The 18348-nt window shown below is 35.6% G+C and overlaps 2 protein-coding genes across 2 annotated transcripts in view; both read left to right on the top strand.

Annotated features, from left to right (window-relative positions):
* The window catches only part of LOC107751119 (two pore calcium channel protein 1-like), a 9062-nt gene extending 8265 nt beyond the window's left edge, over window positions 1–797 (top strand). Inside the window, exon 19 of the mRNA XM_016566725.1 lies at window positions 167–797. Within this exon, the coding sequence (XP_016422211.1) occupies window positions 167–291 (125 nt within the window). The 3' untranslated portion in view covers window positions 292–797. The remainder of the gene's footprint in view (window positions 1–166) is intronic.
* A 16295-nt stretch (window positions 798–17092) lies between these two features.
* The window catches only part of LOC107751118 (tau-tubulin kinase 1-like), a 30217-nt gene continuing 28961 nt past the window's right edge, over window positions 17093–18348 (top strand). The window contains exon 1 of the mRNA XM_016566724.1: window positions 17093–17242. Within this exon, the coding sequence (XP_016422210.1) occupies window positions 17174–17242 (69 nt within the window). The 5' untranslated portion in view covers window positions 17093–17173. The remainder of the gene's footprint in view (window positions 17243–18348) is intronic.

Here is an 18348-nt window from a genome sequence, read left to right as displayed (position 1 = left end):
CCCCCCCCCCCCCCCCCCATTTTATTTATTTTCCCCTTATTTTATTTATATTATCCTCATTTGTTATTATGTTTTACTTGTATTTTGTTTTATTTCATTATTTTTCAAATGCATTATTTGCTAAACTAGTAAGTAATAAAAGGACTGCTTTTGTTTTATTTTCCAGGATCCAGAACTGTGGATGGACTTTTACAGCGGATGTTTGAAAGAGATCTTCGTCCTGAAGACTTCAACGAGGAAGAAGAGCCAGAAAATATCAGTTTCTCAAACCCTGCCTTTGACTCAGTATAACCAACATAAAAAAAAAACATGTAAATATATAAATATAGTTTGTATCAAAGATTCTCTTTATGTATGATATTTGATAAGATTTATTATATAGACTTCGGTATATGGACCACTAATATAAATTTTTCAGTCATCAAAGAGTCTCAGGCTTGTGTGTATATATATATTATATATAGGCCTATAATATTATAATGTAGCATCTTTTTTTCTATTTTGAATAATTTTGTTGAAAAAAGGGAAATATACTACATGACCAACAGGGATTGCTCCAGAGTAAAATTTTGTACACATACAATTGAAATAACAATAATAAAAATATAGCTGAAAGCAGCAAGGATGGGCCCAGGTCCCGGTGGCACCGTCACCACCAGTAGCATCAGGAATACGGTGCATAGCGGGCACATGCGTTTAACCCTCTGCCAGTCTGGTTGTTGAGTTACAGCAATGAAAGGGTTACTCTAAAATATCAAGAGTGTGAAAAAGATACATTCATAGAAAGGGAAGGATATATAAAAATCCGTGTATCATTCGATCATTCGTTTTTTGATTTAATATTGAAAGTAGAAAAATGAGAAAACGGCTCCTTTTTCGTTTTTTTGTTTTTTTTTTCAAAAAAAACGAAAAATGAGAATTCAGCTTAAATTTTCGTTTTTCGTTCATGGGTGGAAAAATGAATAAACAGCTTGAATATTCGATTTCTACACGTGGGCGGAAATTAAACGCCCCTGTCTGCTGATTGGTCAGCCGAAGATCAAACCGTGCCGTCATCAGTTCTTCTGCAGTATCACGCAGCAGAATAATAGTCCTCCACTGCTGCAGTTGTACGGATTAATAACCCATTTTATCAATTTCATGTTTTTCTCATCAAACAGACTAATGAATAGCTCGACACAATGATACTGCGGAAGAACTGATGAAGGCACGGTTTGATCTTCGGCTGACCAATCAGCAGAAAGGGGCGTTTAATTCCCGCCCACATGTAGAAATCGAATATTCAAGCTGTTTATTCATTTTTCCACCCATGAACGAAAACTGAAAACTTAAGCTGAATTCTCGTTTTTTGGAAAAAAACGAAAAAGGAGCCGTTTTCTCATTTTTCTACTTTCAATATTAAATCAAAAAAACGAATGATCGAATGATACACGGATTTATAAAACTAGTATTGATCTATAATTTTTTTAATGATTTTAATGATCTATAAGCATTTATAAAATAATTGTATAAAACTATATTGACAGTACAGTACATTTCAACTGATTTAATGTATTTATTTGTCATTCTAGTGCAGGGATCCTCAAATCTGGCCCACGAGATCCACTTTCCTGCAGAGTTTAGCTCTAACCCTAATCAAACACACCTGAGCATGCTAATCAATGTCTTCAGGATCATTAGAAATTCACAGGAAGCTGAGTTTGATCTGGGTTGGAGCTAAACTCTGCAGCGCATTGGACCTCCAGGGCAAGATTTGAGGAACCCTCTTCTAGTGGATGGAAAAAGGCAGGCTTAAAAGATTTTTTCTCCTATGACTCTAGTGGACAACCTTAGTATTACATCCTTCATCTGTCAGTTGAAATGTCTGATAGTTTTTAATTTGCTGGCCCCAGAGCATCAGAAATTCATGAAAATAAGCATGTTTGCTCAGAATGACTTATTCTCTGTATGTTAAAAGTTTTGAGGAGTTTGGGCAATGTTCTTTAAAGATATAACAAACTTACTGTTTCCTTTTTTGCTTTTACTTTAATTAATCACCATGGAAACACTGTGTCAATATACAGCCATATCACTGCTCATACAGTATATACAAAGATACTTGATTTTGTAGTAAGTAACATTACTCTGCTGATTTTATTATCTGATGTTAATTGCTTGTACAACAATTAAAAACGAATGGTGCTGTAGGATCTTTCTTACTCATAGGTTCTTTATCCAGTTTCCATACTGTCTTTTCTATGAAATTCCTGTGGCAACAATGACTTTTTCATGACTGACATAAGCAGAATGATACTGTGATGAAGAATTATTACATACAGAGCCGCATTAAGATTGTAAGGGGCCCCTGAGCTTTACCTCTTGAGGGGCCCTTCATCCACCAAAACTACAGCCTACATTCACGCAAGTTGTCAGCCTTTTATTTTGCAGTAATAAATACCATGAACAAATCCAAACCTATAGGTCTTTCATATAAAATATACAAAATATAATGAACTACACATATCCACATTAGCATTTTTTACTCTGATATCTGCATATAAAAATGTGTAACATTAAACTGTACATATTAACGTTGGTAAATGCATTATGAACTAACATTCAACAAGGATCAGTGTAGGAAGGTAAATTAGTGAATGTACATGTACATGTTTAAATGTTCTGTGCACATTGATTTACGCCTTCACAAATATGTCTTTCTGCTTGTGGATCAGGCTGATAAGTTCATTTACATTTTCACAAATCTTACTCTACACATGCAATTTTTCAAATCACTAATTTTCTGTAATAATAGTGAATTAACCAAGAGAAATAAATTATGTAAAATATTGTTAATCATGGTAGCTATTCTTGATAGCTAAGCTAATGCAATAACTAAAGGCTAATATTAACAAATGAAACCTTTGTAAAACGCTACAGTGCTTTTTAAGTGTTTCTCAAAATTGTATTTTTGCATTTTTAATTAAAATTAAGACCACAGACTCGACAATAGTGACTGCCCGATGGCCCGGGGCCAGTGTGAAAGACGCTTGGGACAGTTGAACCAATCGGGCCACTGCTTTTAAGCCTGGCAAATGTTCGATCAAGTTTATAATATTAAAATATACGAAAGAACTCAATTCAGTGTTCTCTGACAACGTTCGGACACCGAATTGAGTTCTTTCGTGTCTTCTTGCACTTGAACGGACGAATACAACTTGCAAATTTGAACATTCAAGCGATTTTAAAGCATTTAAAAGCAAAAAGATGCAAATAACAACCCCATTCAGTGTTTTCTGTACGCACATATATATAAATACATATAAAAGTATGTCAAAATACCCATCTTGCGAGTATCCTCAAAAACAGTCGACTGTCTTAAGTGAACGTAAACAGAGAAAGAAATTGGATGTATATCACAATATTTGATCCATGCATTGTGTAACATAGGAGTCGTGACGACGGAGGTGTGGATCCAAATGCAGGCTTTATTATTAAGACGTAGTTAGACAGGCAGGGTCAAAACACCAGCAAACAGTAGCACTGACACAAGGTAATCCAAAAGGGTAATGCAATAAAAGGCGACGGTCAGGGCAGGCAGCAAACAATCACAACACAGTCCGAAAACAAAGGCAAGTAACCACAAAAGACCAGGAAACGTAACAGGCTAGCAATCAACCACAACGTGAGAGTGTTTGTGTGCCATTCTTATAGTGTGAGACTGATGAGGTAATGAGAGACAGGTGACTGCAATTGATGATGAGTGCAGATGAGTTTTTCCCAAAAGCAAAGGATTATGGGAAATGGAGTCCTGGGTGAATGGTAAAAGTCAGGGATGGAGTGCCCACTGGTGGAGCTCATGGGCACTCCAGCTGGTGGAGCTCATGGGCACTCCAGCTGGTGATTGTGACACATTGTGTCTAAAGTTTTTTTTTTTTTTTTTTTCAGCTGCTGTCGGTGTCCTTAATGTTTAAAATAAATAAATTAATAACAGACAGAGAAGTCACTCACTTTTCTTGACAGGCGTTTCTGGCTTTAAAAAGGATTAATCTATATTTAATTTATACAGTGAAGAATATGCATGTTATTTTACAATGTACCTGAACACCAAACCCAAAAACCTAAAGCATTGTATAATTTGTATTTTTGTTTTGTTTATTTATTTGTGCTATTGCTTGTCATTTGTTCATTTACTGACTTTATTTGTCTTTATATTTGTTAGGCTATTTTTGCTGTGGTATCGAAATTAGATTCGCAGAATTCTAAAATTGAACTGGTATCTAAAATTCTAGTATCAAACAATGATAACAAAACGATTTATTTATTTAATTATTTATTTATTTAGTTAGTTAGTTAGTGGCAGGGCAAGTAAAATTTTGAACCACTAAGCCCGATACTCATGATCAAGAGCAGTGAGTTATAATGACAAAATAGAGATTTCCCTTGGGAAAAAAATGAAGGAAAAACATTAACTAAAAGCAACATTGACAAACACTGGCAGAAGATTTGGGACTCAGATAATAAAAGAAGAGAATATTATAATATTGAAAAAGTAATTAAAGATAAAACAATTAGGCTAATAATAAAACAGAAGAGAAGAAGTCCAGGATACACAAGACATAATAATAAATTATTTCTCATGAGTAAAGTGAACACAGATAAATGTGAGGTTTCTAAATGCAAAGAAAATGTAGAGCATGTTCTATTAAACTGTAGGAAATATAAGGAAGAAAGAAAAGTGCATTCAAATTAAGACGATATTTAGGTATTGTTCAGTGCTCCGGCGTCCAGGTGCGGGTTAACAGGTTAAGGGATATTAAAGGTATTTTAGGAATAGATAATTCTCAAATGGAAGTTAAGGCATTAGTGTTTTTTAACTGGTCTTGTGAGAAGAATGTAAGATTTAAAAAAAACGAAGCCATGATTTTACACATTCAAATATATTAGGTGGTGATATGCACCACATTGATCTGTAACTCGCCATAAAACTAAAAGAAGAAGCATCACATGACCGTCACATGACATGCATGCAGCCAGGAGTACCTGTCAAATTAAGACAGTCTGCAGTTAAATATCTCAAGTAATATCTATATATCTTTAGTACATTCATAAGATAGGTTTTAGATCAGTATGAGAGAGCTTCATCTGTAAGACCTTATGTGCCTTCACGTGCTATCGGAATTATCGTAAATAGTCACAAATTGGTCATCAACAGCCTCTCAAGTCGCATTTACAACTGGGAAACTTCTGTTGAATCTCAATTTGCCTACTTACAGTACGTCCTTAAAGTACTCTTTTGGTGACGAAAAAGTACACAATTTTGAGTATGTAAAGTGTGTAGAAGAGTAGGCAAGCTTTGGGACATACTAAATATTGGGCTGTTTTTATCGGACCCCTCTGTCGCATATTTATGAGCATCCTGTCACTGTAAACTGGCCCTGTCAGTCATCTTGTCACAGTTAACATCTTCCACATTTTATTTAATTAAACTTCCTACCGTATCAGAGAGAAAAGAAAAGAAGTAGTATGTTGATCTGCCAGTCTTGGGTCATTTATGCGGAGAACTCTGCTCATATTTTTTGCATAATAATGCATTTAAAATTGTATGGCCAAACAGATATTTATAAAAGTTATGAACAGTTCAGATGCAAAAGCCTGTAAGTGCCCTTTGAAATTTTCCTCTAAAATGAGCATTTTTATCAGGCTCCTATGTGTAGGTTCAGTAATTTCACTTTAATGGCAATGAATAGGTTCTTTTCATTTCATTTCTGTATTAATTTCTGTTCACGTGAAAAAGGTTTTAAGATCAAGGATTCTATTCCAAAACTGGTGTGTGACTACATGTCTGGCAAAATAAAGCTTGATGAGTTCATAACCCACAAAATGGATCTGGAGCAGATCAATGATGTTGTCAAACTCATGAGAACTGGACAATGGTACATTTCTCACTTTTTTTTTTTTTTTGTATCAAGTTCATCCTGTAAGAAAAAAGTTCTAACATTTCCTTTCCTATCTTACAGCATTTGATGCATCCTGAATATATCCAAATGAGAATCAAATCACCTTCACCCAACCAATTTCTACGCACTACTACACACTCAATGCTAGTTAACTATTTCTGAAAGGTGTAGAAAGAACTAAAGTGATGGACTAAATCGTCTGCCTGGCTAAAAATTAAGTTGATTGACCAAAAAGCAACAATTGTGAACAATCAGTCATGGCCTAATGGTTAGAGAGTCGGCTTTATAACCTGACGGTTGTGGGTTCGAGTCTCAGGTCCGGTAGGAATTGTTGGTGGGGGGAGTGAATAACCAGTGCTCTCTTCCTCCTTCGATACCATGACTGAGGTGAAACCCTTGAGCAAGGCACCAAACACCTAACTGCTCCCTGGGTGCTGCAGCATTGGCTGCGCACTGCTCCAGGTGTGTGTTCAGTGTGTGTGTGTTCACTACTGTGTGTGTGTGCACTTGGATGGGTTAAATGCAGAGCACAAATTCTGAGTATGGGTCACCATACTTGGCTTTACTTCACTTCAGTCAATACAGATGAATCTCTTTGATGATCATCTGCTTTTCAGATGATCTTTTGAAATTTCTACAATTTAGCATTTGTTGCACAAACCTTTGTACTTGTACAAAAACCTAAAAATGTATAAAAAATTATAGTTCAAAGATCAAAATACTTTTTAGAGCAAAGAGGGATCATTAATAGTCATCAGTGTGGTTTTCATAAAGGTAGGTTTACAAAAAGATGAAGTGAAATAAAAAAGACAATATAAATAATTTGATGACAGTTTTTTTTTTTTATATAGAAAAAGCTTACAATACCATGTGGAGAGAGGGGTTATTACATAAAAGGAATAATCTAGTAAGAGCAAGACTTTATAATTAGGTAATGAGCATTTTAAAAAACAGATCAATAATGGTAAAAGTAGGGACCAAAACATTTGACATTTTTACTATCAATAATGGAGTTCCTCAAGGAAGTGTAGTCAGTCCTATTTTATTCAGTATGATTAATGACATGTTTAGGGATTTAATCAACCTTGAAGGATCTAAGAATCCTCAAATGCCAACTGCGTGTGTGTTTTGCTTCAAGAGACCAACCATATATTTGTGTTGTGTTTTACATTAATTCATTCATTCATTCATAATTTATCACTTAAGTTTATTTTTACATTTAATACTAATTTACAATAATCATTTTAAAAACATTTATATACTATTTTCATTGATTTATTCATTAAAGCTGCAGTGAATAGTGAATAACTATTGGAACTTTTAACTATAACGTAACTTTTTTTTGGTTAAAAATGATCCGAAATCAATATTTGAGCAAGTACATAACCAGCCAGTGTTCAAAACTATCGCATTACTTTAGCCCAATTCACAACGGTTAGCTTTTTATTAAAGTAACTTTTTTTTTGTTAAAAATGATCCGAAATCAATATTTGAGCAAGTACATAACCAGTCAGTGTTCAAAACTATCGCATTACTTTAGCCCAATTCACAACGGTTAGCTTATAATGTTTTTTAATTTAAGTGGTACGGGTAGGTTTTCGCGGGAAATTCGAGCATGCTGCTGCGTGATTACATCACACCTGTAAGAATAAAGAAGTTGTCCCGGCTACTAGGCCATCGCATGTGAGGATCCTCATCCTGCAGGTGAAGGATCATTTATAGCCTTTTCTCACAACAGCTAGAATAATTAAATGAAAATGAAAGGATTATGTGTTAATGAAACACACGTGAATGAAATTAAATTATATTCCAGTTTTAAATGTGCTTCTGATTACAGATAGCCTGGGATTACACAAGATTTGTATTTTAAAGACAACCAGTTCAAAGGGAGCATAATTTGCTTTTTGGGTTAAAAGAATTTCTTAATATGATATTCGAATGGTATGACAATTAGAGATTTAGACTGTATAGAAATTTAAATCTACACGATTATACACACTATACTCAGTCACACAATGCTGATGTTGTTAACATTAATAATTTGAGAATGAAGTATAATAAAATATCCGGTGAGAATTCTTATTCGGGTCATATATTCCAAGACGTAGGCTAGAATCTGTGATTGCTAAGTACAGTAAATATCCACACAGGTGCGGTGACTGACTGTCACGGTTTGAAAGAGGCGAAGACTCAAGTGCAGGCAGATGGGGGTCTTTATTTATAATTCACAAAAATAACACAAAAACACAAATGAAACCACCCCGAAGGGGAAAAAGCCAGAGTAACACAAGTGCTCACCACGAGACGTAAACTGAGCACAGGGCAGCCACAAATCAAAGGCGTGCACCGACACCTATGTGAGCCAAACGAGTCCAGAACAGAAAACACAGGGAGCTTATAAGGGAGAGGCAATCAGGTAAACAGCTGGGACAAATTAATCAATAATAAGGTAATGAGAGAACAGGTGAGTGGAGTGAAGGTAACGGAGTCCGGGAGGATGGGAAATGGCGGCCTCTGGTGGTGAGAGGGAGAAACACCAAACGCCAGACCCTGACACTGACTGCCACACATACTCCTCAAAACATAAGATTCATCCGCGCTGGAGCCGTGCCGGAACACAACCCAATGCAAGGAAGATAATTCCGCAAACTGCAGGTTTTCGACAAAGAGGCAAAACTTACGGACTGCAGCTTTAATTAGTCATTTATATTATATCATTATTTTATTTTATTTGTTTTACATTTTTTTCACTGTTTGCTGATGTGTGATTTCAAGGTATTTTTGTCTTTATGAATAAGAAATAAGAGGGAATGTTTATGTAAATTCAGGGTTTATGGATTGTTGTAGTGAAGCAGTTTGGTATAATAACACTTGTTGGATTTGTGCTAGTCAGACAAAGTCTGAGCACTGAAACATATGCAACTAAAACTATTCAATAAACTGCTGCTTTATCATCCTCATCATCACTTCGTCTCCTGCTTCTGCGCTTTTCTGAATTTACTCAGTCAACTTCTTGGCTGATAGCAGGCTGTTAATACAGTTTTGGGTAACAGACAAGACTTGCTGTTAATGGGTTTTAGGTATTAGACAATTTTGCTGACTAGTTGTTCTGTTACCAGACAAAACATATATTTTCTGACAGGTTCTGGTGTCCAGGGCTGGACCTGATATTTCTGGCGTGGAGGCATGATCTAAAAACCCTATATGCTGATAATAAAGTTATATGGAAAAAGGTAATAAAGTACAGGTATGTTAATATTAAAATTTAGGAATCAATCAAAAATGTTAAAAAAATCTTCTATCACGGTGTCCTTTCGTAGTCTCCAAGTGTCCTTTTTTGAAAAGACGTCTAAATTTATCTTGAAATAAGCTTGCAGAAAATACAATTTTGCAAGAATCACCCCATAATCTATTGGTTTACTTTGCTGGATATAGCAAATAATGACTAAATGAACATGTTAGACAAGATAAATGGTATATGTTTGATTTTATGATAAGTGTACGGTTAAAGCAGCACTATGTAACTTTTGGCGCTCTAGCAGTTAATAAACAGAACTGCACACACCCCGCGCAAGAACATTCCAACCGGAGCTACTTCTCTAAGTTTATGTCTATGGCGATTCACGCAGGTATGTGTTACTCCGCAGGGGTGACGACCGGACCAGGCTACAATAGTCCAAATATAAGTACTTATTATAAGTGTACCGTAGTGAATCGGAATAAGACAAAAACGCGGATTTCTTATCCTATCAAGAATGCCTTCGCAGTTTTACATCTACTGTGTTTTGACATTATTCTGAAGACGTTTGAAGCAAATCGGGTAAAAATAAGGGTAATTTCAAAGGATTTTGAAAATGACACTTTCTGCTGCCAGCACCTGCGCTTTTTACAAAACCCTGAATAACCAAGTTCCTGTTGGGCGGAGTTAATGTCATGCTGCATGCAGTGCAAAAGTTGTCTGGCTCAATTAGTTGTATATATGTGTACCGAGATTCATATGTATACTTGAAAGTATGTATGAGATATGCAGCGTGTTTACTGACTGCAGGTGGCGCGGTAGAGCCCTAGTGCCAAGCCCGGGTCACAGCCTCTGCGGCGTCCCAATGACCGCAGATTCCAACGTGTGTGCCAATTTTTGGTTGTCCTGTGAAGAGCCCGCCAGCAGAGAGCGCAATACAGTCTGCAGAGCATAAGCATCGCAGTGGTGGAGGTCAGAGAGGAAGAGTGATGTGTGGTGCTGATGCTGGGATCCAGACGGGCGGGGAGCAAAGCAGGGAGCATCCAGCATCCTTAGCAATGGTGGAGAGAGGTCTAAAGAGTATCCTGACGCGGGAAAAGAGGTTATGAGCCTCCACACATAAGAAAATGAGCAGGTAATTAGCGATTTATATTCCATTTCGCTATGACTCAGTATGGCTGGTCCTGAGATGCCAGGCCATAGGAGTCCTGTAGGAGACCCGCTATCATTCTAAAACATCCTCCTCTGTAGGAATGTAAATTAAACCAACTGCATCCGGAATGTCTGCAAATAGATTTTTTTGGTGATTGAAAAACATATTATACGCGTTTGCTGAAATTTGCTGAAACACTGGCCTCTTGAACCCCTGGTGTTGTTTGTTGGCTTCAATTTTGAGATTTGTAGTTTTGTTTGGATGCGATTTTATGTTGGAATCGGTATCTTTACTTTGGCCTAATGAACTTTTTAGGGTTTTGTAATCTTAGAGACTTTTATCTCATTTTGATGTGTTGACTAGTTTATGTAACTATACAAAATGCACAGAGACAACGGGTGTAGCCAGGAGGCGAAATAACAAATCCTACTACGGCGAAGGCATAGCTTATGAATAATAATTAGGACATTCTGACGTTGCTTTCTAACCTTCCTGAAACGTAATTAATATTCATAAGCTAAGCGTTCGATTCGTCAGTTGACTAGCGCAGCTCCTGTCTATCAGCCAATCACGTAGCTGTACTAGACGAACGTCACTCAACGTAATGAATATTCATCTAGCAAGCGTCCTCTACAGATTGTAAAGAGTCACTGCATGGGTGTTTGACGCGCTGCAGTGCGGACCAGCGCAAAGGATGCGCGACCGGACAGTTGTGTTCAGTGAGAGCCGTGTCGTTTATTTATCAGAATGTATCGGATGTATCGAATATCTGGGTAGAATAATACTGATGTATATACTCTTTTAATTCTCTGTGGTTTAGGCTGTTTTGCACTATGATGCCAATAGAGCTCGTTTATACGGCGAATTAGAGCTCGTCACGTGCCAGATTTGTGTTTTTGCTTTAACCTTGGACCTTTGTGTCATTAATATATGCACGGCTTTTATATTATAGGAATGATGTTTACGATTAGATAACCAAGTGCGTTTGGTCAGTGGGTGTTTTTGTGGTAGTCCACTGGCTTGCAGTGCATTAGCAGCGTGCTACATATTAAATGTTTTAAGTTGCATAGTAAAACCTAATATATTAATTCGCGTTTTTTTTTAGAATTATTTTAGCATCCGTGAACAGAATTTTAGCTAGGTAGACCATCAGTAACAAAATGCAGAAATCAGGCGGTTTACGGTATTAAAAACGGTCCCAGCTCATCGTTTGTGTCACTGTGAGGTCCCAAATGAAGATTTCAAAACGACGGAAAGGACTGGCTTTGCGTAGTCTGTGTGCCAGGTAGGGTGAGAGCATCCAAATGTATTTTAAAATAGGGAATTGCCTTTCTTTCTTTTTTACTAAAGCATGTGAAATAATCTGGAGTAAGGATTGCAATGAAATGTTTGTTTTATGTAAGCCATAAATTGTTATACAGTGCTCTTTGTAAGATATTGTGTACATTTCCTACAAACTTTACTCCAACTCTGTGGCATAAGAGAGAATGGGTTAAGATGTGTCATGCTCACAATTTTTGCATCCAAATATTTTGAAAGGGTCTTCCTGTGATTGAGAGAATAGTGAATTTTAAGGTTTTCAAAAGTGAGTTTTTGCATGTGAAGTAAATTTTCTACATGATGGATAAAGAAATGTTATGTCAAACCAAATTTACAGAGTAATATATTATAGATTTTTAGGCATTTAAGTATCTAAAAAGTTAATTTTGTTATAATAATAATAATAATATAAAATTGGAAATAATTTCACTGCGCTAAAATATTCAGAATAGTAAATGCTCATATTAAACCTTTCTTTAAGTAAACGAATAATGTGCAAGAAAGTGTTTGGAAGGGATATTACTTTATTATTTATTTATTTTAAATACATGACAATACAAAACTTGGACCTTTTTGTGAATTCATAATATTTCTGTGGCCCTGCTCCACAGCTTATCCAGAAAACTCAATGAAAATTGGCACAGCTTACCCCCACTTTCCCTTATGCTTTTGAACACAACATTTATGCATTTATGAAAGCATTATATGTATTTATTGTCTGTCTTTCTCACTGGCCCATACGTGTCCAAGTGTGCTGTAATTTGTGTATGTATCTGTGTCCATTTCACTGTGTTGCACATCAGTATGTTTTGTGTTTTCTTCAGTTCACAGGGCTTACGTAACGGCGAAGTCTTTTCGTAATGTCAAGTCAAAGACACATTTTTTCCTTTTGCGCATCAGCTTCTGATTCAATAATGCATGTATCACCTTTCTCTGGGACATTGAGTGCAAACTGACCTTTGTGACATTCATCCTTAAGGATTGAATTTCTGTCTGACCCATGCTTGCCTTAAGATGGATGGTGAGTGTCATAATAGTCAAAAGAGGAACTGCTGACGGTTTGAGATCGTGTCATCGGCCACAACTGACCGATGTGCCGAATCCTTGATAACTAGCGCAGAGAAGGAAAACAAAACAGCCGTAACGTCATATCAAGCGCTGCATCAGCTCAAAGTGCTCAAAACCAATTGCTTGTTAAGTATAATCCATCTCTTCTCTTGTTTTTCTGGCTTGTAGGCTGGCAAAGGAGGGTTTTGGCATCGACTAAATTGGTCAATTGCAAGATATTTGTCAGAGACATAAGGTTATTGAAGAGATTTGTGAAAATGGTGAGAGAGTTACACCGTCCTTCATAGTCCCTCCCCCGCCCTCTCCCTTCTTGGAAATGTGGCTGCACTTCACTTTTCAGAGTTTGATCACAAAATGGCTGTTGACGCTTCCCTTCCCTGGGATTCAGAGGAATTTCAATTATTATTCTTTGTTAATTAAGGTGACCTGAATGAAACCCCCTCTGCTTTTCGCTCACCGTAACCTCACATCCCATGGGTCCCCTGGAACGAACCTGAGAAAAAAAGCTCCCATGCAGATTAGTGGGAATACAAGCCATGCGATTGATTGCTTTAGCTGTTTCGCCAGCATTACGGCCTGTCTCGGACAACACCCGTAAGACTGTTCGGAACCTGCTTGTTAGTTAGTCGCTCATAAGGGAGAGGGTAGATGGCAGCTAATGTAGAAACTGTCAGGGATATCCGTCTGTCCTTTGGCCTAAAGTGGATTCCATTTATTATTGGAATGAAGCAATAGCATTTCCACACATTGACAGACCTTTTACACATTTGGTTACAAAGTTGTTTCTCATGCAGTAAAATTTCTAAATATGGTCACAATAGCATGCAGAAGTCTAGTTGCGGAAGTAAAAATCCCATTCATTTTCTCCATATGGGGAAAGATAGCTTGAAAACTTTTCGATAGACCTACTGTGAGCTACGAGATTGATAATCAATGGAATGCCTTTGCTAAAGCCGTCAGCCCACATTATTTCAACGTATTTTTTTAAATAATTGTGCATAACAGCAAAATTCCTGGTTAAAAGCTACATTCCCCCCTGATTCTGCATAGAAATATCCACCGATCGGAGAATGAAAATCACTCGGATCACTCCAAAAGAGGTCTCTCTATGTTTTCAAACCATTTACATGTGTAGTTTTAGATGTACAATTTAATTTAAATCTGTAAAACGTAAAAATGTTGCTACCATATTTTTCACAGTAAAGTTCTGGCACAATGACAACCACAGATGTGAAGAAAAAAAACTTTTTAGAGTACATATTTTGCAATAAATGTAAAGTATGTTGTTTCTTTAAAAGAATAGTTCTATATTTATGAAAAAGAAGTTTATTCAAGTGTGCTATTAGTATACTTCTTTTAAACTAAAAAATAGGAAAGTATACTTTCAGTTTACTTTTTGTGTACTTCTCAGACATGGGCTTAATGTACTTCTCAGAAATATACTTAAAATGACATTTAAGTATACTTTACTTATACTCTTAAGTCTTTAACGTCTAAATATATTTGAGCTATACTTGTGCTCCGAGAACGTGTTAATGTACTTCTCAGAAATATACTTAAAATGACATTTAAGTATATTTTACTTATACTCTTAAGTCTTTAAAGTCTAAATATATTTGAGCTATGCTTGTGCTCCGAGAACGTTTCCATTGTTATACGGTAGGGGGCGCTATTACACATCTTCTGTACAGAATTTCCCCCCAAAAAAAAACACAAGTGAAGAAGAAACCGAAACAACAGATGCTTCCACATGTATTCTAACATGATCATCAGACATAAAACAGCATCAAAACTGTGTAACGTTATGGAATAAAATGTCGACCCATGAAGAGGTAATAATGATTGTCAAGCTTTGGGGTGTTGATCGACTCCATCAAGTTTTGATTATCATTCTAAATCCAATTAATAGTCATTTTTCAGCTTTTTGTTCAAAATCTTGTTAATTTATTAAAAAAAAAATGTATTTATATATACTTAATAAAATAAACTTGAAGTATACTACTTTTTGGTAAGGGTCATGGGATTTTAGTTCTTTCCTCCATTGAAGCCATTAAGTACATACTTTTTTATCCAATGTTGTAATTCACCTCGTAGCTGGTTGGTATGCTTCAACGACTTTTTAAAATCCCTATGGGAAAAAATGAAAGGAAAAAATACTTCCGGAACCAAGGTCGTAGAAACTCGTTGAGCTCTGTTGACGATTGGCTGTAAATGAAAAGATGGGAAAGTGTGGCATGAGATATAATTGACAAAGACAAGTTAAATAGCTTCATTCTTCTATAATGGTTGTTATTTTCACAACAGTATACTGCAGTTACAATAAAGAGCCCATTGATAACTGGCCACTGCAGGGTGTGGAAATGCTGGCTTAATGAACTTCAGTTGTATCTCAGTGTTCAGAAACCAACACATAGTGATTAAACTCTTCACTGCTCACATTCTTTTGCCAACTCATGTGAATTCAGACCAAACAAGCATTCAGTCTTTTATATATATATATATATTCGTAAACTGCATCATTCATCCCTGCCACTGTATAACATTCAGACTTTCATCTTCCAGTTGTTTTCCACAAATCTCCTTGTTTGCCTGTATCAAGGGTACATCAGTGCAGGTGTCAGGAATTTGGCACATGAGTTGGCAATACTCCGCTCTGTCACTTTTCTTGGCTGAACTTTGTCTACCTTATGTCATAGCGCAGTATGTTCCTAGATTGTCCGTAGAGCACTTCTCTAAGATGCTGCACTAGAGACTGCAGTTCTTGATGGATGCTGGGCTGGGCATGAGTTAGCAATTGAGCTACTGAATCTGAGCCGAGCTGGGCCCTGCATGTTTAACCAACAAAACAATGGTGCTGCATGCCAAATAGCATGTTATTGGGTTCTAATATGCATCTTTCGTAACCTTAGTTTAATAGAAGGTGACTCCAAAACTGAACCTTGGAGTAAGTTTTTTGTGCTCTAATAAGCATTTAGAGAATTGTAATGCTGAACTTCATTTGTGATGAAGGCTGATGTTTAATTTAGATGTGGGACAATTTAACTTTTTAAGAAGGTTTAAGTCTATATAATTTTAATGCCCAATATAGTATATTGTCAAACTTCTGGCTTTAGAATTAGAATTATTTGTTTAATGACCAATACTGATGATATTTATGTTTTTTTTATTATGTGTTCTATTTGTACTAAATTATGTTTATAATAATAGTAAAATGTCATATAATTTATACAATAAACACATTAAAATAATGTGTTTAATAATAAAATAAAGTGATTAATAATGAAACAAACTGAGTTCTATTTTGCACTGGCAGTTATTAGCTGTTATTAGCTAATATTGGATATTTATAGTAATTGTACATTTTGTTTCCCTCTATTTTAACATGAAAATTAACTTTACTGTCATCTAACACTCAGAGTTAACCTTTGAAAACACTGATAATTTATTAACACTGTTAAATTGAGATTTAGACAATCTCAAATTAAATATCTGTTTTTTTTTTAATTCTGTACATTATAATTTTGTGATGCCCAAATTCACTTGTTAAAATTGACTTTTAGTTTTTAGTGTTTTGGTTTTAATTTATTTAGACAAAATAATACAGAATTTTAATCAACCATTTACCGTTGACTTTAACAGCTTATCCATATCATACAGAATTTTAATATCAGTGTGTCCCTATTTGGTCTAGCATGGGATTTGAATACCATTGATGTAGGGAAATAAGCTAAATGTGTTCATTTCAATAAATTCTAATGGTAAGGTTGTTAATAAATATTTTAGGTGCTTTGATAATGGCTTCTCTTTAACTCCTATCAGAAATGCCCAGCACACTTAATGGAACTGTTTTAGTATCCCCTGTTCGAACACTTCATAAGCTACAGTACTTGGCATCTATACAGTAGCATGTATAGTAGCATATTAGAAATATCCTCACAGTTTGTTTATGCGGTCTAGTGTGGTGTCATTATTTTTTTAGTCACGTGTTTTCTAGACTTTTCTCTTCTGTTTGTGGCTATTTTATTTGCGCAGGTATGTGGGTCAAAAAGTATGTGGGTCAATGGATGTGCCTAGTAGACTTTTTTCTTTGTCTGCTAACAGCATAGTAACATTATAATGCTCAGAGTACACTTTAATGTCAGCATTTCGCTTCTTGAATATGTATCAGTAAATAACTGCAGGAATAAATTGGCTTTCTTATATCATAACTACTCTTTTAAATCAGACATTCCAAAGATAACTGCCTTCTTTGGAATGTTAGTGTTTGTTGAAGTTTGACTGGCCACTGCATGTAGAAGCCAGCTCAACTGACCAATAGCATGATAGCGATAGCGATGAATCGGTAATTTAACATGTGTTGGTGGCTTTTCACAGATAAATGGATCATTCAAGTTGGGGGCTGCCAGAGTGCTCTCAGGGTTGCAGTGCCTAGCGCCAGCTCTGCAGGACAACGCCAACATGAACGGCACTGCAGAGCAGCAGGACATTCTGCCCCCTAACTGCATGGTCAAAGAACGATGGAAAGTGGTAGGTATTCAAAGATCTGTACATGACACACAGTTGTAATGCACCAAGATAAATATAACACTACAAAACATCCTGTGTGCTTTTGCTTTTTTGATTAGTGACCTGAAAGTAGGCCAGAATCCTTAATAGTGCTTATTCATTGTCTTTTGTAATGTTACTTTGTATTATTATTTGTTTATTTTAAAAAATGTTTCTGAAAATTTTGAATTCAATACAGTAACTCAAATAACCACTCGTTACAACCAAGGTATGCAGAATACCATCTCTGAACGTACAACACGTCGAACCCTGAAGCAGATCTGTACATGACACACAGTTGTAATGCACCAAGATAAATATAACACTACAAAACATCCTGTGTGCTTTTGCTTTTTTGATTAGTGACCTGAAAGTAGGCCAGAATCCTTAATAGTGCTTATTCATTGTCTTTTGTAATGTTACTTTGTATTATTATTTGTTTATTTTAAAAAATGTTTCTGAAAATTTTGAATTCAATATTTCATCACAAAAAATAATGAAAATAATTATTAAAATGAACTTTAATTAATGAATTAGTACTAATACAATACCGTTCAAAAACCTGGGGTAAGAAACCATTTTCTTTAATGAAATTAAAGCATTTATTCATCAAGGATGTATTAAATTGATCAAAAGTGACAGTAAAGACTTTTACATTGTTACAAAAAATACTGTTCCAAATAAATGCTGTTCTTATGAACTATTTATCAAAGAATTCTGGGAAAAAATGCATCATGGTTTCCACAAAAATATTAAGCAGCATAACTGTTTTCAGCATTGATGATACTAAAAAATGTTTCTTGAGCAGCAAGTCAGCATATTAGAATGATTTCTGAAGTATCATGTGACACCGAAGACTGCTAAATTCAGCTTTGACATCACAGAAATAGATTACATTTTTTAAATATATTAAAATTGACTTTAAATTATAATCATAATATAACTGTATTTCTGAGTCTTTGTGAGCATAAAAGACTTAAAATCTTACTGACCCCAAACCTTAATATATTAAATTATATATTATTTGTAAATGTAATTTATATATATATATATATATATATATATATATATATTTGTGTGTGTGTGTG

The sequence above is a fragment of the Sinocyclocheilus rhinocerous genome, unplaced genomic scaffold, assembly GCF_001515625.1.
Source record: "Sinocyclocheilus rhinocerous isolate Xijiao unplaced genomic scaffold, SAMN03320098_v1.1 scaffold1413, whole genome shotgun sequence".
NCBI lineage: Eukaryota > Metazoa > Chordata > Actinopteri > Cypriniformes > Cyprinidae > Sinocyclocheilus > Sinocyclocheilus rhinocerous.
The sequence above is the reverse complement of the archived record's forward strand: the minus strand, read 5'-3'. Positions and strand labels throughout refer to the sequence as shown.